The sequence below is a fragment of the Ascaphus truei genome, chromosome 1, assembly GCF_040206685.1.
Source record: "Ascaphus truei isolate aAscTru1 chromosome 1, aAscTru1.hap1, whole genome shotgun sequence".
NCBI classification, from domain to species: Eukaryota; Metazoa; Chordata; class Amphibia; order Anura; family Ascaphidae; genus Ascaphus; species Ascaphus truei.
In genome coordinates, this window is record NC_134483.1 from 34,659,958 (window position 1) to 34,687,119 (window position 27,162).

The window sequence follows — 27,162 nt, forward strand, 5'->3', positions numbered from 1 at the left end:
GGGGCCAAGGTTTATGTTTGAGGTGTTAATTATCAGCCATGGAGCTACTCGTATGCTTCCTTAAGCAGGTGTGTTTTGAGGTGGATAGAGAGGGTGCTAGACAGGTATTGAGGGGAAGGGCATTGCAGAGGTGTGGGGAAGTCAGTGAGTATGTTCCCCACACAGTTAGCAAGACAGTGATGTGATTAGGGTTGTCAGCATTTCTCCGAGTGCAGACCCAGTAATTCACCTAGCTGGGCTGCATACAGAGAAATGTTGGTCCGTGACAAAAGATGGGGGTCAGCTAAGTACCAGGACAATGGTGAGCGGGGAATGGCTGATGATCAGGTTCGGGGATAGGCTCTCAGCGGAGCAGAGCCTTTGTTCCTCCGAGACACTGCAGCGCCTACCCAGCAGGAGGTATGGGGCTGGCTAAGGGAACCGTTGCCGGGTCTCAGTCCTGTAGGCGTGATTCCCATTGACCAGTTTGAATTTCCCGCTCGCCAGCAGCTCCCTCCTCTAGGGATGGTCCAAAGTGCCTAAGCCAGCCCCCTCCTCTGATTGGTGATGCCAGATGAGCCCTCGTCCTCTGATTAGCTTCAGATTCACGATCCGGGCTCTGATTGGCCAGTGGCTCCTGCTCCATGAAAAGTATAGCAGACTAAAGGGCTATGTAAGGAGCGCGGCCAATCAGAGAACCAGAACAGTTTGGGAGTTGATTGGAGACACGGCTGGCGGGATTTTCGAAAGTGCTTTGTGTGGAATAGCACTGAGAAGTACTGAGAAGACTGAGAATGAGCTGTACAGGGCAAGCCTTCTGGAGCAGGCCGCTGCACCTAATGGAGGCTAGATTCCTCTCCCCCAGGCACCCAGTTGGTGAGTGTTTCTCTGTGATCCTGAATTTTGTGTGTTTGCTGGCTTGCCAGAATAAACTTTTGTTTATTCAACTATTGCTTCCTGCCTGTTGATAGTGAGCCCGGTGGTTTCGGTGTTAAAGGTTCTGGTCTCCCGTGACAATAAGATTTCAATAAAGCTAATCAAAGGCTGCAAAAATAAAAAAATAAACTTTTTTGTTTTGAAGCTGCTTAGACTGCCTCTAAGCTAAATTTTTCAAGGGAAGATCACATCCTGCCCTCTGGTGGAGCAATAAATGCTCAGTGACCTCTATTTAAATATTGGTTAATGTTTTTTATTCTAATGTTAGTATGACTTACACTGGCGACACACTTTATTCGAGCTCGGCTAGTCCCACGAATTCGGGTATACCCGGGTGTATTGAGGTTTGTGACTGTTTTCTGCCCAAGTGCATTGGGTTATTTTCCAGGCAGGGATTGAAGCATTTTATTCCCGCTGGCTGCAATACTGCACAGTATATATATATATACTGCATTACAATTCATGAATTTATGCCATCTGGTAGACACGCGAAGCATTGCAGCCTATTAAATCCTAATCATTATCATTTAACAGATCAGCCGCCCGTCAGCCAGGCATGAACCCAGGCTGGGAAGGCAAACGCAACGGGGCTTGTCAGAGGTGAGGAGCGGCGCATTCCAGGTATCTGCCAGGTACATACTGGGTATTTGCTCGAATAAAGTGTGTCGGTGCAGTACATATTTGTGCTCTTTACAGTATACTTGTATGATAGTTCCTTTACTGTCTATCAGTAAGTATGATTTATATAATTTATTGAATGATAAAATGACATTGCAAATGTAGCGAAGTGTCCCTGGCTATAGCCTTCTACTGGCCTCAACACAAAGTCCTGGTAAGAACAGGCAGTGTTGGGGTTAAACTCCTGCACAGGGCCTAGCCTGCAGTTGCAGCCTGGGTGGGTACTATGTTGGTTATCCAGGGGCAGGGCTAAACCGGCAGTTGGAGTGTCATACCTGAAGGGTACTGACTGGGTCACATGTATATGGTGTGATGCCCGTCAGTACTTGGACCTGCCCTGTCATGGGGTGGGGTTACACACCCTTCCCCCCGGGTATAAAAGCTGACACGCCACCAAATTGAGTGGTGATTATTATGGGACAGTGAGATACCCTTTCCCCTATCAGATGGTTAAGGCGATTGGCAGGGGCTCTTGGGGTCTCAAGCCTCAGGTGTCTGCTCCATGGCTGGAGGACGATCATGTTCTTGTACCATAAAACTACCATTGGACCAACTATGGTGTGAGATTATTGGAATGGAGTATTGCCTGTGGGGACCATCCTGCATCCAGCAGAATCCTCATGGGATGAAGGCGCTGATCTCCTGAACCAGCAGGTGAGCTACAGTACCCAGGGAAACCCCCATGTAGTGACCAGATCTTCCATGGCAGGGGGAACAGGTGCTACACAACTCATGATGTCATGAGGTGGATATTTTAATCCATCTGGTGCTTCAGGGGTTAATAAGCTACAGTTTTAAGTTAAAATACAATATGTATTGGGTTGATAACAGGCCTGAACTTAAGTGGGTGGGCCTGCCATATATAGCCCACTAAAAAGGGACACGTGGGAACAGTTTGATTTAAAAAATACAAATAAATGATTTATGGCCGGCTTGACTCTTGGCCAGGCCTGGTTGTAGAAATATTAAAGAATCTAGAGATGTAATTAAATTTTGGTTCTCCCAACACTAACAGGACACCAGTTAAGGTATTTCAAAGCATTCTTTAGAAGGGGTTTATGGATGGCATGGGGGGCGTGGCTATGAAAGTATTCAAAATGAGTGACTATTAAAAATGAGAATATCCTGTGATGTCATATCCTCTAAGATATAATAATAATAATAATAATAATAATAAGAGTTACAAATGTGCAATTCTGTCACAGAGGCACACAACATGTTTAAGAGATAAGGGACAGATATTCATCTGTCGCTCAAATTTAGGATTAAGACAATCATTTGGTCTCGTTGGGAATGCCATGAGTGCCTGAATGTATTGATGTGTCTCACGTGTATGTAAGTATTACAGAAATGAAGTTATGAGTGCAGTTATATACTGAGGCACAATTCAAAAGTCGTTGGCAAGAGGTTTTTTTCCTCTGTCGTAAAACCATCAATCTCACAGTTGATTTACGACAGGGGGTGGTGTACTGTATTGGGATTTCTATTTGATGTTTTATCCTTTTATTTTAAGAAGCTGTTCTGCATTTATTTGTAACTATGTTTCTTGTAATCATTTTCTGTAACCCAAGCACTGTATTTCTATATATATTAAAACATTTAATAAGTAATGCTTTCGACTATGAACTGTTGCACGCTCTGAGGAGAGTGTTTACGTTTTCGGACACATTTTGCTACCACGAATTTTTGGTGTGTCAAGAGTTAAGGAGCAGGTCACGGCTTACTTCGAGGACTTTATTAAAAATGAGAAAATCATGTGATGTCATCTATTCTGCATAATAACAACAGGTACATATGCGGCATTGTGGAACTAAGACAAATCAAATTATACAACACAGTGCATGGGTAAGGGATGCCAAGGACAGATAACGGTTTATCCTGCAAAAATAGACGTTAGGCTGTCACATTGTATATGCACACGTATAAGTGGAGAGCACAGCTGCAGCTGTGAAGATGGTGTCTATTTATTGGGGAAATTAGGTTATGAGTATTTATAGAGTCAAGATTTTAAACGTCTTTTTTGAGCAGGGTTGTTTTCTAAGTCCTAAAACTGTCAACCTATTAGCTGATTTACGTCAGGGTGGGCTTATGTTGTTTTCAACTGAGAGAAGAATGGTATATAGGGCTTGCCCTGGAGTTAAGAAATCAGAATTAAACAGAGGTGTGTAAGGGCTCAAACACGTGAATTTTCATATTTGTATGCCAGTGATCTCTCAGGGGGAAAACCTATGACATATGGTAACGTAATGTATAGGGATTTCTGTTTTATCCTGTTATTTTAAGAAACAGGTGTGTGGAGCGGAGATTTTTCATTTGGTCCGGTGACACTGGTATGCGTCACCAGAGCGACGCCGGGGCCTAACTTGACGGTAGACACGTGTATGGATTAACAGCTTTGATTTGCATCAATCTTCAACTGCAATACATACTGTTCTTCTACTTTATACAGATTCAATGAAATTATGCTACAGTGTTTTCTGCTTTCTTCGTTTGCTCTTCTAAAAGTTTGATTATTATTTTTAAAATGGAAGTTAACAAGTGTGCGGAGCACAAAAAAAGTTTTGTTTTTTTAATAATTTACCAGGAAAAAGAAAAATACTTTGATAGTCACCTCTCATTGTCCTGGACACAAAATAATGTGGACATATTCCAAGTTAAAGTTTAAGCATGTTTAAAGAAGGAAACGGCCAAAGTCTTGAAAGAATTTAAAATAGAAGACAGATTACAGAGACTCCAGTAAATTGTTCCAGAAGTGCAGTGTTCAGTAAGAGAAGGAAGAGCGACCGGATTATTTATTGAACCTTGGAACCATAAGGAGGTTTCTGGAGGCGGATCTAAGGAGAGACATGCCATATAAAGTGAGGGTGAGAAGCCTAGCCAGATAAGATAAAAACAAAACTTCCTGCGCCTTTACAATATTAGTCGAAATATCAAGGTGTTGTAAACAAAGATCAAACATTGCTAATAAGTCCAGTCCGGTAGATCCAGCCAGATAAGAGTAACTGGTCTAGAAAGTATTTGAAGGCAAGACAGAAAAAGATGTACGTTGCATATGGACTTAAAACTGCAGACCAAGCAATATCCTGTGTGTATTTTTTTTAAATAAATCAATTCTTTACTACGAGAAGATACTTGTAGCATTTTTACTTTTAAACAACTCTGAATTAGATTTTTTATGTATTATGTAACAAGCCTTTTTTATTTCTATAGCAAACATTTACAAAGTCACATCCACGTCCTCTTCTGAAACAGGCTGGCACACACCTTTTTGAGCCCTGCCCTCTCTAGCAGCGCACCAATTGTATCTAGTGACTGCCTGGTCACATGATCTTCCCCACAGACCTTAGCATCATGGGTCCTCTTCTGCTGAGCCGAATCTTCGCAGATAGATCACAGGAGAAGGGATCAATCGGCAACTTAGCTAATTACTTATTGTGTGGATTGTATTGATGCACATATTAAAGGGGGGGGAAAAACCTTAAAAAAAATTAAAAAAAACCAGCATGGACTGCTGCTTTAAGGGATAGCCAACAGTCCAATTAACATACCGCAATAGTGGGGTTTGAAGTTACTGAAGACAAAATGACATTGAGTAATAAAGACTGTCAAGTTTGCGGAGGCGAATTTTGTGTGCTGTACCATATACATTATATTCCCATAGTCCATAATAGGCATTAGCATCTGCTGTGCAATGCGCTTTCCAATTGTCTTAGGCAGAATTTATTTCTATAAAGTACCCAGTACTGAATACATTTTGGATGTCACCGTCAATACACAAACCAAATGGTTAGATGGGAGTCTAGCCACATACCCCAAAAAAGCTTCTATTGTAACGGAGGCAAGATAAGTGTTAAATCTGGTTCTAATCAGTATCTCTGTCGTGGAAAGCTTTAGCCTTAGTCCCAAGTACCATAGTTACGGTTTGTCAGGGTTTGTCAGTGTTTAAATACAGTATGTTATGAGTGATCCAGTTTGACCTTTGAAAAATCAGATTACAGTATTTTTTTTTTGTAATTCAAATTTTATTGGGTTTCATCGAGAACAAGACATACATCACATATTATCGGACACATTAAGTATAAACACTTCATTTCAATAAAAGCAATAAGGAAGTAAAGACAAAGATGACAAAAAGACATACTACATGAGAAGGGAAGTGGGGGGTGGGGGTGAGATCTAGGTGAACTGCATCTGGATTCTCCTGTGTTTTGTATCTCTTGACTCACTTACTGGGTCTTAAATCTGACTCCCGTGTGGCCTCTACACTCCTTTTCCAGCTATGAACCTTTACATTTTCTTATTCCCTCCATTCCGACTGTCATTGGAGAACATATCTATTATTAAAGTAAGGCTGTGGAATTGTTCAGCCCTAGGATATCTGTCTATGCTAGCCATGGTAGCCAGACCTTTTTAGAATTTAGCACCAGTGTCATTAACTAGACTTGTTAACTTTTCCATCTGGCAGACAACCCAAATTCTGTTTCTAATCTTCGGAATAGATGGAATTTCATTCTGCTTCTATAATGCTACGAGCTCGCACCTCATTGCTGTTGCAAAATGTGCAACTCGTATGTTTTCAACTCTAGCCAATCCCGGTGTAGGTCTATGCAGAAGGAATAGCCACGAGTCTAAAGGAATGGTGAGGTCAAAAATCCTCTGTAGCCAATCTCTAATTTGTTCCCATAGTGGGGCTACCCGAGGGCAAGACCACAGCATATGAAGCAAGTCCGCTGGCTCTCCACATTGTTTGGGACATAATGGGGAGTAACCTGGGACAAATTGAGAATTTTAGTGGGGTGAGATACCATTTCATTAGGACTTTATATGCGTTCTCCTTTAGCGTCATACAGATAGGAGAAAAAGTGTGTACAGCTGTACACGCACCTTAGTGCATCTGGGGTGCGCTAGGTTTTAACACAGACTATTCCACATAAGTGTTGCAAGTATATATCTGTAGGATGTAGATTGCAGATCGGGAGTGACCACTAGAGTTGATTATTTGCCAAATAAAACCATAATAAAAAACACATAAGAACAAGATATAAAAACCAAAATATTAAAAAAAAAAAAAAATTAAAATTAGTAACCACTGATCGCTCTTATCCCTGAGACATGCAGACCAATAGCTACGCACAAATGTAATGTCCCCCTGTCTGTTCTTCGAGTACAGTATAGAGTTAAAACTCAAATTTTACTTAGACAGGTGTAAAAAGATATTAAGATATTAAAATATTAAGATATAAAGTCCTCCTGAAGTGCGAGACGTTTCTCTTATTCGTTTACTGGTTGATGCTGCCCCACAAAGTGAGGATACCAATCCTCTAGTTTAGAGATTACCTCAAAAGAGAAAAAAAGAAAAAAAAAAGAAGAATTGTGAATGGCGCAATAAAATTGTTTATAAACTTTATATATCACATTAAGTGACCATAGACACAAAAATATACAATGTTATGTACTCGCACAACGAAAAAACACTTTTTATAAAAGATAAAGAAATAAGGATTTTTTTTAAAAGGATTATTGCCCGAGAACATTGTTCAGTCTCACTCCTCCTGTGTTTATGCTGATGGCTGGGAACTGTGAGGGCAGCGCTTTCTCCGGTGTCCGCCAGACTGCTAAGGTATTAGATTTGTACCAGGAAGATATCTGCTTGAAGACCCGCTACCTCCGTTGATTGGCGGGGGCCGCTGATCCTCTCCACCGGTGCCGGCTATTTGTTTCTTCCCCCGGTTCCTCCTTGCTGTGACGTCAGCAGGCTGGACGTCTTGCGTCCTCACCTGTTTTCCAACCGATACTGAAGCTCACTGAGGCTCTTCACTCGGTTCAACTGGGGGGTGGGTCGTAGAGACTTCACTGTGGACTGTACTCGCTGCTGCTCCTCCTACGCGTTTCTCCACGTAATGTGGCTTCGTGGAGAGGATCAGCAGCAGATTTTTCCTTTTATAATCTGTTAACGCTAACCGCCTCTTATTTCGGCCGTTGATGCCCTTTACTTTGTGGGATATAATGTTTGTAGACATTGTAAAATGAGAGATCTTTCTCTTACCGGAGCTGTACTCCTTGTCAGACCAAACAGAGCCTCACAGGACCAGGCGAATTGCCACCTTTTCTTTCAGAACCCTCCGACCTTCCAGTCGGATGAGAGGGGGGAGGACCAAACAGAAGGAAGGATAGACAGGGGAGAGACAAAAAAACGAAACATATCAACCGATCCAGTAACAAACAACGTTGACTCCGGCACTACGGCCCTGGCAAACTAAAGTTCGCTGGACTCTCAAGAGAGAAATTGTCCAGAGACTTGAGTGACAAGAGCACTCAAGATGCCGAGGGGCTTTGCTGGCCACCTGGGAAGGGCCCAGGAACATACGAATAGCTGGGGAAGTCACACTCCTCTTAGCACCAATTGCCTCTCTAGGCTGGCGCTCCTCTCCCTCCTTGACTCCAGCTCTGAGTAGGAGCTGTAGCTGGAGGCTGGTGCTGCACCTCTCCCAGCTTGCGCCATTTCTGTGCTTAGGAAATACGCTTTTAAGTTCAGGAATTTTTCCTCTTTTGTGCTCTTGTGGTCATCCTCATGTGGTTTAATGTCGGCACTTATGCTGTGGTATCGATTTTATGTAGTTTTATTGCTGTTTTGAGGCTTTATACTGCCGGGTGTATGCCGACCTGTTCACTTAGGCTGCCATTCCCTCGGCCGTCACTCATGCGCCTCCAGATTGCAATACATTTTTATGGTCAGAGAGGCTGGGACTGCGTGCATATAGGACAGTTCAGCATACATGTGCAAAGAAGTTGTCTTACAAACTGTGGGTAGGTCAATTATAACAGTGAAAAGTAAGCGCCCCAGAACAGAGTCTTGGGGGTACCCCACCGATAATATCCAAGTGGTTAAGAGTTGCAGCCTAAGATAAACATATTGGCATCTTCCTGATAAGAGTTGACCTGTTTAAAGCAGGTCAACTCTTATCAGGTACCCAAAGTACAGAAGCTTGTTTAACATAATAGCATGGCCAACAGTATCAAAAGCCTTTGCAAAATCTAGGGATATTGCCCCAGTCAAGTGTCAAAGTTCCATTCCACACTGGATCTCATTGCACTTCTTTAAGAGGGTCGTTACTGTGGAGTGATTTGGACGGAAGCCAGATTAGAATGGACTTGGAAAATGTTACTTCTTATAAAGGTTGCTTACTTGGTAATGAACGCTTTAGCCCATGACGGATAATTGCGGTAGAAAACATGGAAAGGGATTTGGCCTGAGGACTAAATAGAGTAGATTATGGAGTCAATTGGTTTAGCAATAACAGGGGCACCAAGACATAGGAACTACTGATATACAGTAGGAGTATAGTCAGTTTGGGTCACGTTAGTGTCTTGATAATAAATTATACTAGTGTTCGGGACTACTTGATTTTCTTTCCCAAGGCAGTGAGTTTGTGGTTATGCCACATCTATGTAGGACCCTTTCAAGACCTAGTGCCAGCTCTTTAAGACCTTCAGATCAATGGTTTCTAGCACCAACAATTAAATGCTAAGCGCACCGAAATTTGAATTCCTTGTTACTTTGAGTTCAATGCACAGAATTACTTACTCTGCCAATACTATATAATCCATTAATATTATATATATATATATATATATAATCCCAAACACTCCACCGTAACTACCCTGCTAAAAGTTTGCAATGAAATCCAGTGTGGAATGGAACGGGGACAACTCACTGGTGCAGTATTCCTAGATTTTGCAAAGGTTTTTGACACAGTTGATCATGCTATCCTGCTTAACAAACTCCAGAGCTCTGGAATAGGGAAGCATGCTTTAAACTGGTTTCAGTCCTACCTATCAGGAAGATCCCAACATGTGTCCATCTCAGGCTCTAACTCCAACCCCCTGGATATAACCTGTGGTGTCCCGGAAGGCTCTGTTCTGGGCCCCTACTCTTCTCAGTGTTCATTAATGATCTTCCCACAGCTTGTAAGGAAGCCTCAATACACATGAATGCAGACGACTCAATCCTATATGCACACAGCCATAGCCTCTCTGACCTTCAACACATACTTCAGTCTGACTTTTTGAGACTCGTAAACTGGATTTCCCAAAACAAACTGTTTTTAAACACTGACAAGACTGTAACAATGGTATTTGGGACCAAGACTAAATTTTTAAAGCTTCCAGTGACTGAGCTCCTGATTAGAACCAACGCTAACACCACCCTAACCCCTGTCACTAGTTTTAAATACCTGGGCTTATGGTTTGACTCCCACTTAACATTCGGGATGCACATTGATATTCTGACAACCAAGACCTATGCCAAACTAGGGGTACTTTACAGGAACAAATCCTCCCTAAGTCTCCTGGTCAGAAAGCGTATCGCACAGCAGATGCTAATGCCAATTATTGACTATGGAGACATAGTATATGGCTCAGCACCTCAAACCCACCTTGGCAAACTTGACACCCTCTACAATTCAATTTGTCGTTTTGTTCTCCAATGCAACTACAACACACATCACTGCGATATGTTCAAAGAACTAGATTGGTCATCATTAGAGTCTAGGCGCAAAGTTCACCTTTCCTGTCTTGCCTTTAAATTCTTTATGGGCAAGCTACCCAGCTATCTGAACAAGCTCCTCACCCCTACCACTTGCAGCACTTATCTGAGATCAGACACCAAAAGACTGTTTATGGTCCCAAGGCTCAACAAAGTATCCGGACGTTCCTCCTCCTACCATGCACCCCAAAACTGGAACAACCTACCAGAGACTCTCACATCCACCACCAGTTTAAGTTCTTTCAAATCTAAGGCTGTCTCACACTTTAATCTGGTCTGTAACTGTTTCATACGCCCATAATATATATTTTCTTTAACTATGCACGCAATGTCTTGTATATAATGTATACCTTGTTCATTTACGTAACTGTATTTGTAACCATGTATTATTTGTTTTACTCTGTGCCCAGGACATACTTGAAAACGAGAGGTAACTCTCAATGTATTACTTCCTGGTAAAATATTTTATAAATAAATGTAAAAAAAAGTTGCTACACAGAATTTGATGCACTAGACCAGGGGTGCTCAACTCCAGTCCTCAAGAGCAACCAACAGGTCAGGTTTTCAGGCTATCCCCGCTTCAGCACAGTTGGCTCAATGGTGCAGTCTCCGACTGAGCCAACTGTGCTGATGCAGGAATATCCTCAAAACCTGACCGTTTGGTGGCCCTTGAGGACTGGAGTTGGCCACTACTGCTCTAGAATCCAAAGTTAAAAATGTTACCATTTAAAGTCACCAGTTAAAGATTTGTTTTATTATCTGAGCAGAACCTGCACCACGTGAATGAGAAGGAAATGTGTACTTAAAGGCTGGAATACTCTGGTACAGCTGGCATCATGTCAATGTATAGCTCCGTGCCTGGAAAACACGCAGTGTCTCGCACAATACGCTGCCATCAGAAACAGGATATATAGCACTGACTGCTTCCTAGTATTTTGACCTCACATTTAAAACACAATAGGCATAAAGGAAAAGGGCAAGAACAGAGATTTACTTCTCTTTTACAGTTCACCATCTATGCGAAGAAAATATTTTTAGTACAATTGACTAAAAAAACAAAAAAAACACATGTTCTGCTGCTTTAAACCCCCCCCCCCTTCCCCGCTCCCAGAGATACTTACCTCTGTAGGGTGTGCAGCAGCACGCAGGTATTACACATGGCAATAGGAAGCCGCAACGGATGACATCACGGGTTCCTATCAGCCAGTGTGACCACCATTTTGATAACCTAGCCGGAGATGCTACTGGTTTCTCCTGCAGAGGAGAGTATGTCTCAGGAGGCAGGGGGTCACCGGAGCTGAAACTAACAGTCCAGATCCAGAGACCCTGTGCTTCAATCCTGTAACAAACAAACAAATAAAATGGAAAGCAGGATTGCCGCTTTAAAATCAAAATGTGCAATGTTATTAAATCAGATCTTAAATTATTAATCACAAGTTAGAACTGGAAAAAATGCCCTATATGGTTACTGTCATATGTTGCTATGTAAACTCAAAGGTCGGGTGCATAGAATAAAGGATTCTAGTTGTATAATGGTTAGCGTAAAAGCTGCTGCCAAACTACTGTACATTTTACAGGGTGGCTGGCAGGCAACAGTTTACAAATACACCTAATGAAACCGCACTATTTGTAGCAACAACGTATCATGTAGGATGACAGGTAATGGAACAGGAAGAAACCCTGCACACTTATCAAGGTGCTAGATCAATGGTGGGCAACAGGCGGCCAGGACTTCATCTGTGGCCCTCAATCGCTTACCGCCCCAGCAATCCTCAGTGCAGAGGGAGTGGAAATGTTGCTGCTGTGAATCGGAGCTCGTTCTCCCGCTGCCATCGCTGCCTTATGACATTGCTAATCACCAATTCCCAGTGTAGGAAGGGAATGGGATAGTATTCATCAATATACCAGTATTAAGAAGCCGACTGGAGGGGAGAAGCTCGTACCCATGGCTGCAACGTCCCTTCTGCCTGTGCACCATATATGGGTAATGTGCAGCCCTTTCCTCCCCCCCCCCCCCCCCCCAGCTCAGTGGTTACCCAGTTGAAGATACTTACCGCTGAATTTAGCGGGTTTAGATCTTACTTTTGAGAAAACAAAATGGCTGCCAAATCTCAGGTTAATAGGATGCTGTAACATCTGCTTCCCCTTTAAAAACCCAGGAAGTAACATTGATAACTTCATCATTATCGCAGGAACAGGACGCACTGGTTTCAATTTTGTTTAAATGGGTGTAAGTTAAGGTGAATTCCTCATTTAACCAGCTAAAACATTATTCAATGGAGGAAACACACAAAAAAAAAAAAAGTGAAAGAATTTCATGGCCCCAATGTTATCTAGTTTAGTATCATATCAATCTAGTAAGACGATTACACATTATTCTACTTGTTGGAGGATTTAATTTTATCCCAGAGAAAGGACATGTTTATTCTGGTGGTTATAGGCCAAGGTGGGCAGGTACCACCATATCATGCAAAGTACTCAAATATACAAATGTGGAAGGGGTCATAATATTCTTAAGCAATGTATTGGTTTCACATTTCCTATAGACTTTTGCTGTGTTGCATGTATTGAAATAATTTCTTCCAGAGCGGATGCTGCATTACATATTGCATCTTATTTATCTGTACTCATGACCACTTCAATATCTGTTCACTTCATACTACAATTGTATGTACCCAGTTGTAAGTTTCCAATGGGGATTCCCATCACGATTGTAACATAACCGAGTTAGACTCTTCTAGAAGCTTGTTAAGGAAACGGAAAATAGGAAAATAGGGCTGAGCGTCTCCAAGATGTTTAAGAACAGAAGCACGTCAATGCACTGTGGGTGAAGTCACATCAGATTATAAATCTGAATTGTCAGCATTTTCACACTTCGATTCCTGGGTCAAATTTTCGACTTGTTGGAAAGTTGTACTTAGAAATGTCATAGCGGCTGACAGATTAAAAGAAAACAAAAAAGGTTGGCTAAAAACTTGCTTGGAATTCTTCCCAAGCAGGTTCCTGCCAAATCCATGCAAGAAGGTAACTAAAAACTGTTTTTACAATGTAAGCCAAGGTAACTCGAAACGGTGTCCCTCAAAGTACACAGAGGGTCAAGGACAGGGTTCCAGGTGAGCTGTGAACACTAAAAGTCCCATCTGAGGATCAAGTTCCCCAAGAAGGGAAACAGGTTTTTTTTTTTTAAGATTTGAAAAAGCATTTCCTGTTGCAAAACCATGTTATGCATCTAAAAATATGTTCTAAATGTTGAAGTAAAAGGCAACAAGAATATACTCCATTTCTAATGTCTATTAACTCAAAACTAAAAATAATAAACAAAGAAGTCTTAATGAATAAAAAGTGATTGACAATGCCACAAATCGGCAGGCCCTAGGATAGGGGTGGCATTGACTGAGCCACTTGTGCTGAAGCAGGGATATCCTTAAAACCTGACATGTCGATAGTCCATGAGGACTGGAGTGGGCCAGTCCTGCCTTAGGACATGCAAGCCCGATATGAATGATAGACAAGCTAATGATGCTTTCCCTGCATTTGCATTACGACACCGCTGTTGCTCTCAGCTAGTACCTGTTTGATTGCTGTAGGGGCACTTAAAAAGGACATGACAAAGGCCCAGATTTACTAAGCTCTGTTAGCCTATTTAACGTGATGTTAACCCACGTTTGCCACATTAATCATATTACAGTATTCCCTAAAGCAAACCATGTGAAGTTAACCAGGTTTTACCCACGTAAAATTACCGTTATTTTTTTTATGAACGTTAATAATGAGATGAAAATTTGCTCAATTATAACCTACATGATATTCATGTCACATCCAAACTTGGTTATTTAAGTCATTCCTCGCTCTGACGCTACTTCCATCCAGCTGCTGATAGAGGACTTTTTCTGCAGAGGAGGGGGGGAAATACTGCTACGTTATTTAAATCATACCTAACTCTGGCGTTACTCCCGTTCAGACACCGAAATATGGCTTTTTTTTAATCTTATTTCAGTGTCGGAATGGAAGTAAAGCCAAATCTAAGCAGGACTTTAATAAGTGGTTCTTTTTCAGTCGTTATTTCCCTCTCCAGCAGAATCCCTATTTCAATGTCTGGATGGAAGCAACGCTAGGACTTAAATAACGCCACATTAGTTGAAGAAAACACTGCGTTATCTTGAATAATGTGATGTTATCCTATGCCAATGAGAACAAGGATGGCTGTTATGTTTGCATTTAATTAACGTGGTGAATAAGGGAAATAACATGCGTTGCGGTTTTGGGCACGTCACATTACTTCTCGACTTATGCTTAGCGAATCTAGGCCCATATGGTCTGAGAAAATGTGCAAGCAATGCTGATGCAGGGACTCCAAGATTCAGCTCTACAGAAAATAAACACACGCTACTGCCCAGGACAGTCTAGGAAACCAACTGGGGATAGAAAAATGTCCATGCATCATTGAAATTGTCAGCGTTGTCATACATCCAAGTTGAAGAGACCTCTGCCTCTAAACATCTTATGGAGAACAACATGTTTGTACTTTTGTTCTCCATTATGTTTCATGTAATGTGATTTTTAGTTTTGCTTGAGTTCTCTTGTAGTTATAATTGTTCCTTATCTGCTAGTTGTCAGAAGGTTCTCAGCAGAGCCCGACTGTCTGTCTCCTGCTCCCACTGCTCAAAGCACAACAACGTCACTTTATCAGAGCAGTTGGAAAGTGGGGAGGGGAAGGAGTGGAGGCGTGGGACCGATGACATTTACAGTACGGTTTGATATAATTAATGCATTCACAAGTGAAACGTATGCATGTTGTAAATCAGACAAATGCTTATCAGAAGAAATGCATCCAGCGTTAACACGCACAGCAGAAATCTTTGCGTTTTTAACTTATACAAGATACGTATACATATTACATTGTTAGAAACACACGCATTAACATCAGAGTAATTCATTGGAACGGCAACAAACGTACTTACATATATAAAGGAATATGCTCAGGTACTTTTGCAAGACTAAGAAAACGGCTTTCCTTGACACTTTCAACAGTAAGGCCTGGGACCCGCTGCGCCCGGCAGCGCGGGCGGCCGCACGAGCGTTCCCCACCAGCAGGGGAATCCTCCCGAGCCGGTCCCGGTCCCCCCTCACTACACGCTGTGACGCGTCAGCCGCTAGTGGATTCAAGAGAATTGTAATCCCAAGCGTCGGCGCGTCACGTGGTGTGGATGTAAGCCAATGAGGGGAGGATTCGGGAGGAGGGGAGGCTTCGGGGAGCGGGGAGGAGAGTATGGAGGGAAAGCAGCGTGAGTGCCTATCTGTGTGTGTGTATGTGTGTGCCTGAGTGCCTGCCTGTGTGTGTGTGTGTGTGTGCCTGAGTGTCAGCGTGTGAGTAGGGCAGCCCGCAGCAGCTCCCTCCTGCAGCCCGGGAGCCCGTGGAGGGGGGGGAGGAGCGGGTCCCTCCGCTTAAACCACGCCCCCTCCGCTTAATCCACGCCCCTCCCACTCCAGCCCCGGCTCCCGCTCCCTACAGACCGCATATCGCGGCCTGTGTCTGTCAGCGCCCCCCGCCTGTCTGCAGTGCTGGCGCGCTGACTGAGGGAGCGGGGCCTTAGCCTAAGAAACAATCTGGTCTCTAAATATTGTTACCAGTTCATGTTCTATTATGCATTTCATTCAATATATAAATTACGGACACTCAAAAGCAGTGTACTCCGCAGAACATAAATAACTCCAATTTTTTTTCAAAAAGGATGAATATAAAGGGGGAGAGGGGGTGGGGGAGCGCGGGGTGGGGGAGAGCAGGGTGGGGGAGAGCAGGGTGGGGGAGAGCAGGGTGGGGGAGAGCAGGGTGGGGGAGAGCAGGGTGGGGGAGAGCAGGGTGGGGGAGAGCAGGGTGGGGGAGAGCAGGGTGGGGGAGAGCGGGGTGGGGAGAGAGCGGGGTGGGGAGAGAGCGGGGTGGGGAGAGAGCGGGGTGGGGAGAGAGCGGGATGGGGGAGAGGGGATGTTTGGCTAAAAGAAAACAAGTGCAAAGAGGAAAAAAAACTGAACTAGGTGTGAAGGAAGGTTCTAGAGCAGGGATGGGCACCTCCCGTCCTCAAGGGCCACCAACATGTCAGGTTGTCAGGATATCCCTGCTTCAGCACAGGTGGCTCAATCAGTGACTCAGTCAAAGACAGCCAACTGTGCGAAAGCAGGGATATCCTGAAACCCTGACCTATCGGTGGCCCTTGAGGACTGGAGGTGCCCATCCCTGGTCTACAGGTAGGCAGTGTACTAAACATCAATAGTCACATTACAAGACAAAAAAATGTATATGTGCAGTATGTACAAAATGTAATGAACATGAATGCCTTCTAGCTAAATGCTTACAAAACTAAGACTAGTTTGATTTTCCTTTGAATCAATTTGAAAGATTATCTGAATATAGTTGTCATCAATTTTACACCCATGAATTAGACGTTTATTGGGTTTACACCACCAAATGAGACCTCCATTGTTTTCAACCCACAAATAATGCTCATTTTATTACAATAAAGTACATTTCAGGCATGAACGCTGATGTTCCCTGAAGAAAAACACAACTATGAGATTGATGTGAGTTTTATTTGTTCTCTTTAAGGGACCAATTGTTTCCCCTAATACTCTTAATGTAATCGTAACTACTATATTAAATAATGGGCCATTAATGCTGCCCGCAAGACCAGTCTGAAATGGCTATCCAATGTAAAGTTATTCATACCTTTACTAAAAAAAAATTTTTTAGAATATTTACATGAAAACAGAGGATGATGAAATCATATCAAATTAGAAATACTTACAGAAGGGGAACTTCAACGATAAGATGAATGAGGCAAGATAGCAACTCTTCAGTAAGATCTTCTATGTCCGAGTCTGTTACAAACAAAGCAATTTATTAATCATACAGAATGCATTTAAAGATTGGAAATTACTTACAAATGAATAACAATGTGAAAGCGGTGATGACGACACAGTTTAAGAAGGGTTAGAGTTTATGTATTGCGATTGAACCCATTGCAATTGATTTGACCATCGTGCCAGGTCACTGCTAATGAAGGGCATCTATACTTTGCGTTGATGTTCGCCGAATAAAGAGCACAATGCCAATCTTTCATCACATAAAATCTTTGATCCAAACACCTGTAAAATGAGCAGTGGCTGTCTCCATCATATGGCACCAGGAGCCAGAAGATTCTCCGTGGCGTCATCCACACGAAACCTTTGATAACACATTGAATTAAGGCATGAAAGCCGGTACGTGCGAGTGCTTTCCTTTCATTACATTTTCCCCACAGCTTGGGGCTATTGCTGCTCTAGGCAACTGAAGATTTACTTTTACTTCCCAACAAATGGGCTATTCAGACAGTTGGTCCTGACATATGTCTGTGTCTTATGATCCAACCCTGCAGCATTTTCTATGCAATGCATTTATATATGGACTTATTATCACTTTGCTGCTGATTGCATCTATTTGAGCTTGACCTCGGGTGGCATTACTCACTTGTTTTGCCAAACATTTTTGTGGCTAAGCACTGGCGAGCGGGGTCCCCTGAGCATTCTTCCCAGCAATTTTATAAGACGCTTCCTCTATAGTTGGATCAGCATTTTGCTGCTGTCAGAATTGAAGAGGAATTAAGAGTGTGGATGCTCCCTTAGGAACTAAAGGAAGGTAATGAAAATATCAAGATGAAGCGGAGAGGGGTTTCCAATGCTCGTAATTCTTCAATGGCTCTGCCGGTGTTATTTTAACCACTACTCTGTACAAGACAAGCGTGAAATATGCTTCTTGGCTAAAAACACATTGGTTAAGCCTGTTCTGTTCATACGACACATAAGCAATACAAATGAGGTGATATAGAGTGTGTGTGCGCGCGAGTTTGTGTGCGCGCGCGTGTGTGCGCGAGTGTGTGTGCGCGCACGCAAGTGTGTGTGCGCGTGTGTGTGCGCGAGTGTGTGTGCGCGAGTGTGTGTGTGCGCGAGTGTGTGTGTGCGCGAGTGTGTGTGTGCGCGAGTGTGTGTGTGCGCGCGAGTGCGCGTGTGCGAGTGTGTCAATTTTTAGTCAGAAACATTTTGCACAATTAAAAAATATGTTCTGCACTACATACACGACATTAGCGTTTGGACTGGACCAAAAAAGTAACCGGTTATAGTAAAGATCCCCACTGTGTTTTATTACTTGTGTCGGAGGTAAGGTATGCTCTATTTGCTTTCCAAAAGTACAGCAACAACCAAGGGCATAAAGAGCAATGCTGCGGAGTCAGTGGTCCTCTGAGATGCTGTGAGCAGGATCCAGGTTTCCGCTGTCTTGTCACAGTGAAATGGCAGTGGATGATAATTATTTCGCTCTTTAGACCGTGACTAAGTCTACCCCTCTTGCCTTAAGGAAAAGAAAAGTTGTAACCATATTCCCTGCCCCCTCCCCCCCCCCCCCCAAAAAAAACAAAGTCTTATACTAAAACAAGGCATCTTTACTTTGCCATCTTTACTAATCCATTACCGCATAACAGGAAAAAGAAAAACGATACATTCCTGTTCCAAATGCTGATAGTAGGTAGGGATCGTTACCGCATTTGTATTGTTTTCTTTTTTTAAACGATTCTTTATTGTAGATTGACACACATTGAAAAACCATTGTATGAAAAAACAAACACGACATGTTTACATCATATACATAGAAAGAAATACAATATTGTGACTCCTAATCTTTAGCCTGTCCGATCCGTGAGACCTGGCTTCTTACACATTTTGTATCGTATTTTCACTTTTAAACATACCAACATTTAAACAAAAACTTCTAAACAAAACAGAACTAATGGCCTCTATGGGGATCTACGGATTAGGGTGGGGAACAGGGATATATCTTAACCTAAACATACAAATCTAAATAAAACACTAGTAACCAGCATTGAACCAACTCGTGAGGCAACTGTAATTTGCATTTGTACAAATGTTATAAATTAAGACTCTATGCAGCCTCCCTCTAGTTAATTCTATAGCGCCCTTGACCCAGAACCTTGCATTTGTCCATCACTTTCTGTAAACTCAATCCATCTGTGGATTAATTCTTGTCTGTTAGGCACATTTTCATAGTATACTTCCCATCTAAACATAGCTATTGATCTATTTGTTTGGGTTGTCAATTGGGAGATGGAGGGAGGGCTGGGTCTAATCCAGCAGTCCACAATACACCTTTTTTTGCTAAAAAAAGAATGAGATCTATCAAGGCTTGATCTAGGTTTGGACGGGTAAACCAGGGAGTCATGACCCCAAAGAATAATGGCCTATAATCCGTATTTATTTTCCTGTTTAACAGCCTGCTCAGAAGTTGGGTGATTTTATTCCAGAAATATCTGATTTTGCCATATTCACATATACAACGCAAAAAATTGGCATCAGCACCTCCACATTTAGGACAGTTACTGGAAATGTCTTGTCTCATTTTGTTTTTTTTTTAATTGTGCTAGGCTAATATAGGCTCTGTTGAGCATCTTAAATGGTGTTTCATGCAGATGTACTGCTGGAGTAGCTCTCCTTAGCCTGTTATAACAATGCAAAATCGGATTCCAATCTGGGAAATCTCTCCTCCAATTGGAAATAAGACTCTCCCAGATTTCCAGACCCCTTGAATTTGTGAGAGATTTATAGAAGTGTATTACCTTGGCTACTAATCTGCCCTACCTACCACCTAAGCCCTGGTACAAGCGCAGGCAGTGTTAGGTTCATATCAATGCCCTTGCTGCTGCAGCAGTAAACAACTCTTGAGTGACAGGGGGGGTGGGCCTAAGGCCTGTGTACTGCCCTATCAGGGGCTCAGACCTAGGACCTTCCCCTGGGTACAAAAGGAGCTGCAGATCCAAATTTAGGGAGTTCTCCTTCAAGGGAAAAGAGAGAGAAACCCGTCCCACAGCGGAGTGGGAAAAACTACCCAATACTCCACCAGTGAGCATGGGAGTTAGGGATAGACCTTTGAGGCCTCATGCCCTGAGGGTTGAGTCCAGGGACCAGAAGAACGACATTGTTGATGTGTACAGCTGTACTCAAAGACCAGTTGCTGCTTTTATACTCCTGCCTGCGACTGCAGTTTATCAGGGGAAGTGCAAGATTGTTTTCCTGCAGGGACTGCACCCAGCACTGATGGGTCCTGCTGCGACTGCAGACGCTGCACCCAGAATGAGAGCCCTACATCCAAAAGCCTGTCCTGTCTTCCCCACTACCATTGGCGGACACTCAACAATCCTGTAAGCTTCACAGGTACAGCACAACGAGAGTACAGGTAACAGTGAAATCTCACAGAGGGTGGGGGAACACCTGTTACATAAGTGTCGAGTTTAATATTTGAAGAGAGTCTGGTTTTAAATAAGAGTCTAAACATCCACATTCAAAGACATTAGGCTGTTCTCTGGTGATAGAAAATATATAGTGTTTAAGTTGCATATATGCCAGAAAATTGCTTGCAGGAATATTTAACTATCTGTGCATCCTGAAAGGAGAGCACTGAGCCACTCTCTATTCAAATTATATAATCCCATAGATTCCCATTCACTAAAAATTGCAGATTCATTACCCACCTGGAAGTCCGGATTGCCTACTAATGGAAGGTATTTTATCAATGCTTTAATTTTTTTTTAAATACCCAGGAGTTTCTTGCAGGCTCTCCTTGTGTCTGCAAACAATACATTGTTTGTAACGGTTAATGGTATACTTTGATCTTTAATTTGTGTAAGGGCTGATAAGGCTATTGGAGCAGCAATATCTCTCAAAGGGAGCGTCAAAACATGTATATTTGTTAGCCATTCTCAACAGGCATACTGTATATAATTAAACTGAGGTCTGGAAGGGAACAGCCTACTGTATCTTTACGCAATTTCAGTTTTGCCAGGCTGATTCTGTTTTTTACCTCCCCAAATAAAATTGAATCTCTCTCTATTTAGTCGTTGCGAGTCTCTTTTCCTTAGTAATAGTGGCAATATCATTAATTAATAGTACATTCTTGGAATACCTGTCATTTTTAATAGTCCTATTCGCCCAAGCATGCTTAGCGGCAGTGCTTTCCACATACTGAGATTTTTTGCATAATTTGGCTATACCAGCACCAATATTTATATCATTCAAACTTTTAATTTGACAGGATCAACCTTCCCAAATATTTTATACTGCTGGCTGCTATTATAAAAGGGCATTGTTCTTGCCATACCAGAATTTTGTTTAATCCTATATTCAGGGCTTCCGATTTTGTAATATTTATTTGGTAGCCCGAGAATGAGTCAAAAATATCCCAAGTTTCCAGAACAGGAAAGGCGGCATCAGGTCTGTTAATAAGCAATAAGGTGTCATCCACGTACATGGCAATTTTAATCTCTGTTTTCCTTATCCCTTCAAATTCTTGACAATTCCTCAAATAGATAGCCAAGCGTTCCAGGGCTATGTCAAATAGTAGAGGAGATAGAGGACAACCCTGTCTGGTCCCTCTCTTTAACATTGAATATCTGTGAAGGGAAGTGGTCCGCAAAAACCCTAGCTCTTGGGTTAGTATAAATCCCCTTAATAGCATCTCCAATTTTGTCCTGAATCCCAAATTTCTATAACTCAGTATATAAATGATCCCACACTACCATATCAAAAGCCTTCTTAGTATCCAGACTGAGAAGGCATGGAGACTCGGCTGTCAACGTGTTTTGTACTTGTTGAATCGCAGCCAACACTTTACTAATATTTGAAGTAGGATTTCTGCAGCATATCCCCAGGCCAAACTGGGTTCATATCACAGATGGTAAATGAATCTTCAATTCTTCAGCCAGAACTTTTGCATATAATTTATAATTGATATTTAGTAGCGAAATTGGTCTATATGAGGCCACATCATATGGACTCCTGCCCGTCTTGTGAATTACTTTTATACCTGCCTGCGTGAAACTACTAGGGCATTAGTCACCAATTAATAAATGATTCAATCATTTTGTTGATGGTTCTACCACGCTCTCGCCCAATGTCTTCCAGAATTCAGCTGCAAAACCATCTGGCCCTGGAGCCTTTCCTGGATTGGATTGTTCAAATCTAGTCTAGCTTGGTCGGAAATTTTAGGGGGTAAAATTTGACTCCAAAATGCCTCCTTATTTTGGGAAGAAATAATTTTGGGAATAAAGATATTTATAGAAAGTCTCAAATTGTTGAACTAGTACGGTTCTGGGGCCTGGAGCCTCTAACTAGATTGGCCACGAGTCTCCTGCATGTTAATAAACTCCTTCACCTTGTATAAACTTCAATTTAGTAAGGTGCTTTAGAAATAAAAGCCTTTTCTCTATATGTAAAATTCCACTACCAAGGAAGATTCTGCAGGGGGAAAGATCTGACATTTTACCTTCATCTGTGGAGGTAGACTGTTAATGTAAAGCAGCAATAGAAACAGATGACCCTAAAGAACCCATGATGAAGCAGGATAGAATGTTTTTAGGCCTTTATGCAAAGGGTAAGGCAATACAAATCTGACAAAGAAAGTTGCTCATCTACAAGGTTCTGAGGCCTCTTGTCAAACTGAAGATTCATGGTCATGGAAATTTCCTGCATAAGTAAATTCAGTGATTTCATGTTTTGCTCTTAGAACAATATCAGTGGAGGACAACACTTTTCTATGGAGCTACTTGCAAGCCAACATTATCCTTTATTTGTGGACACCCCACTTTGCTTGAAATGCTGGTGGATGACAAATGTCTAATGTTTCATGGCAAAGTACACATCCAATGAAGTTGACCCTTTATTTTTTTTATGGGATGCCTCATTTGACATAATCAAACAGATCTGTGACTGTTGTGGCAGACAGAAAAGTCTTGTGGTTTAAAGCCTAATTATTGCACACTGTAGGATAAGCCTTGTTCTGTTCATAGGCAACGCTTTGCTTGGAGTATCAAATCAAGAACACGAATACCATTTCAGGATTTAGCCATTTAAAGTTTACAGAGACCTTCATGTTTCAGAGTTATATGATCAAGAGGAGGATAGCTGGATATTTTCCCCACAACATTTTTAAAACACAAGTTTACGGTCTCAGGACGGTTTGGAAATGTGTCAATAACCACTTACTCCAACACAAAAAAAATGTTTTTTTTCTGGATACAAAGAAAGAGGCAACAATGTCAAATCAATATTTCAGGCAAATTGTCAACCAATTGTCAACCAGAGATTGAATCTGGATACCAGCCCATGACAACAGCAATGCAATATTTTTGTACTGGCCCAAAAGGGTTTGGATTAAAGACATGTAGAATATGGCCATGTGGCTGATTTCCTAATAAAAGGCATGACACTGCCCCTAGATCGTCTAACACGAATATTAACTGCCTAAACATTGTTACTTTAACATGTAACCAGGTCCCCCGCATCCCTCCCCTCCTCCTACCTCCGGTGCAGGGAGGTTGGTGCTGGTGAGCAGGTCACCGGAGACCCGTGGTGAGCGCTGCTGCAGGGTGCCGCCATGACAGAAGGCTCGCGCAGCAGAGCACCCGGCGGTCATCAGAAGAATCAGAACAGACGCCCATTAAAGGAGCGGGTCCACAGGGGAACTACAAGTCCCATAATGCTAAGAGACTGCGGACCAGGTGACACTACTCGGCCAATAGGGCCAGAATCTCCTTCAAGGAGATGGATACATTTGGAGCGCTCAGGAAGCACACCAGTCGGAAGCCGGACAGCAAGGGGATAGATAAGGTCCAGGGAGAAGTGCTCCGCTAGACTAGGCCAGATTACCCCCTTCAGGTCTCAGCTAGGCCCCGACCATCCATAGCTTGTGGTGCTATAGGGAAGGCCTCTCAGATAGGGACGCTCCCCTTAGCCTGCCAGTGCCAGTACCATTTGCAATGTTACGAACGCATGCGGTGTGCGCAGCCTGTGTCTAGGCCCGAACCAGGTCCAACCAAGTCAGAGACTATTCTGAGGTGGTACACTCCACGCGGGAAGCCACCCAACGTGGAGGCTGTTCTTCATTGGAAAAGATGGATCGGCTGCCAATTACTACCCAGCAGCACCCATGTGCTGGAGCGCCCGGAAAGGTATCCTCATAAGAGCACCAACATTCACGTGGGCAGCGCTGTCCCACACTTGGGGGTGGGAAAGGCCCTTGGGGTCTGGACACTGGGACACTGTTGCCCCTGCACCCAAGCCCTGTGGGGATATTCCGCAGGTCAGTATATTGCCGGTTCTTGTTACTGTTTATTACCTCCCAGTAAATACTGTTCCTTATACTGTGTGTGTATTACTGGGCATATTGTCTTGGGAGGGGCTATCCTACTATGGTGTAGATGTCTGTCTGTATACACACACACACACACACACACACACACTTTGCTGGCACCAACCTAAATTCTCATAGGACTAAAACTCCTTTGTGGAGACGTAAATGCGTCAACATCAGGTGTGTGCACAATGGCGCGTGGACGTCTGGGAAAGGCATTGGGAGCTTCACGCTTCGATTTCCACAGAATAGTAATTCTTTTTTTTTTAATGTGGGTAAATGTAATTTAAACGAAACAAGAAATGATACCAGGTGTGGCCAACTCCAGTCCTCAAGGGGCAACAACAGGTCAGGTTTTCAGGATATCCCAACTTCAGCACAGGTGGCTCAATCAATGACAGCCATCTGTGCTGAAGCAGGGATATCCAGAAACCCTGGCCCTTGAGGACTGGAGTTGGCCACTCCTGAATTATACGATCCGTGTCTCAAGATATTTAAGGAGGACGATTTCAAAGTTAGATTTTGTATTACTGTATGTTTGAAAGCATATTTAAAAAAACAAGACAGATTATTATGTTCAGGACAAAACAGACATGTATTAGGACATAAAACAAATGTCTTGTAAAGACGAGACAAAAAGTGGCCCCTAAAGACTGGCACTCATACGTGATTTGCAAATGTGTAATGATTGTAGTAAAACATAACCTTTATAGGTGATGAAAACAAATAAAATATTGGAGGACAAACTGATATCACCAGCAAAGTTATCACAATAAAGTGATTAAAACAAAGTATTAAATGTGTTGTGGTCATTAGCTCCCGGTTGGATGGATGAATGAACCTCTGGGTTAGCTACTCATGGGCAAAGGTAGTAATAAAGGGACTAAAATAGCCATATGGACAATTAGTCACTAATATAAGGATGTTATCCCTGGGTATAGTGATTAGTCCAAAAATGATTTACTGATGCCCAAATTAGTTGACCTAATGAAAAAATAAGTAAAAAAACTAGCCGGCGAAATGACTAAAGTTGTGTTAAGGAGCCCAATATATGGAGGCCGTCTGAACATCAATACTAATGGACACATAACGGGGGCGCAAAAAAGAAAAAGAAACACACTATTAGTATAAAATTCAACGTTATTAATATTTATAAATTGCAAAAAGTAAAACTTACATAAAATAGGATCACAATAGATCCAAACATCACTGTGGGAGCTGGGGGGAGGAGTGAATGTGAGCGTAGGAACCAACACTGAGGCAAGACTCCAAATGCCAGATGGTCCGGTGGCTACGTTCTGCCGGCTCAATATCCAAATTCAAACCCCTCCACTTCGCGCTAAACCACCGCAGGGAAGTAAAAAACACAGCTGCCCGGAGGAGGAACGTAATGACGCTTCCTCTCTGCTGCGTATGACGTCACCTCTACGCGTTTCGCGTCATATGACGCTTTGTCAGGCGGTATGATTGACAACACTGACGTCCAGTAAAAATACAGAAAAATTAAACGGTTCCACCAATCGGGTTTGCTCATTTTCCCAATGACATAATAGGTTACCATACCTTTTCAATCAGCGTTAAGACAAACTAACATGATATTAAACATGAAGAAAAAACATTGTGACAGACTAATCATATTACACTCCTATTGAATAGACAACAATCACATTGAATAGACATTAAACGAATGAACCCCTGACTAAAAAACCCTTAACTAAAATTATTATTATATATACTAATGTGCATAATGAATTAACCCCTAAACATACTCCTTATAAAAAAACACACACAACCTATTGAAGAAACATCCAATACAAAAACCAATACAAAGGATCACATAAATTAATACTCTAATAACCCCTAATTAATGTTATTTAACATGTCAGTTATATATTCACACAACTATATCAACACATAGTCAAATATTAATATATTAAAATAATTAATAATACCCTACAATTGAAAAATGAGTGATACTAAGATGATACCCTAAATCAATCTATACAGTTTTTTGATAAGGAGTATGTTTAGGGGTTAATTCATTATGCACATTAGTATATATAATAATAATTTTAGTTAAGGGTTTTTTAGTCAGGGGTTCATTCGTTTAATGTCTATTCAATGTGATTGTTGTCTATTCAATAGGAGTGTTATATGATTAGTCTGTCACAATGTTTTTTCTTCATGTTTAATATCATGTTAGTTTGTCTTAACGCTGATTGAAAAGGTATGGTAACCTATTATGTCATTGGAAAAATGAGCAAACCCGATTGGTGGAACCGTTTAATTTTTCTGTATTTTTACTGGACGTCAGTGTTGTCAATCATATCTCCTGACGAAGCGTCGACGCGAAACGTGTAGAGGTGACGTCATACGCAGCAGAGAGGAAGCGTCATTACGTTCCTCCTCCGGGCAGCTGTGTTTTTTACTTCCCTGCGGTGGTTTAGCGCAAAGTGGAGGGGTTTGAATTTGGATATTGAGCCGGCAGAACGTAGCCACCGGACCATCTGGCATTTGGAATCTTGCCTCAGTGTTGGTTACTACGCTCATATTCACCCCTCCCTCCAGCTCCCCCAGTGATGTTTGGATCTATTGTGATCCTATTTTATGTAAGTTTTACTTTTTGCAATTTATAAATATTAATAACGTTTAATTTTATACTAATAGTGTGTTTTTTTTTTCTTTTTTGCGCCCTCGTTATAGGTGTATATTTCGGTTGATTGCCCCGTTGATCACGGGAGAGTGAGGAGCAGCAGAAAGACTATTTAGCACACTTTGGGACATATCATGATTTCTGGAA

The 27,162-nt window shown here is 42.2% G+C and overlaps 1 protein-coding gene across 2 annotated transcripts in view; it reads right to left on the bottom strand.

Annotated features, from left to right (window-relative positions):
• The window catches only part of DYM (dymeclin), a 516,199-nt gene that overhangs the window by 428,441 nt on the left and 60,596 nt on the right, over positions 1 to 27,162 (bottom strand). For both annotated transcript variants that reach the window (XM_075586074.1, XM_075586063.1), the window contains exon 6: positions 16,939 to 17,011. In XM_075586074.1, coding sequence (XP_075442189.1) covers positions 16,939 to 17,011 — 73 coding nt within the window. The remainder of the gene's footprint in view (positions 1 to 16,938; positions 17,012 to 27,162) is intronic.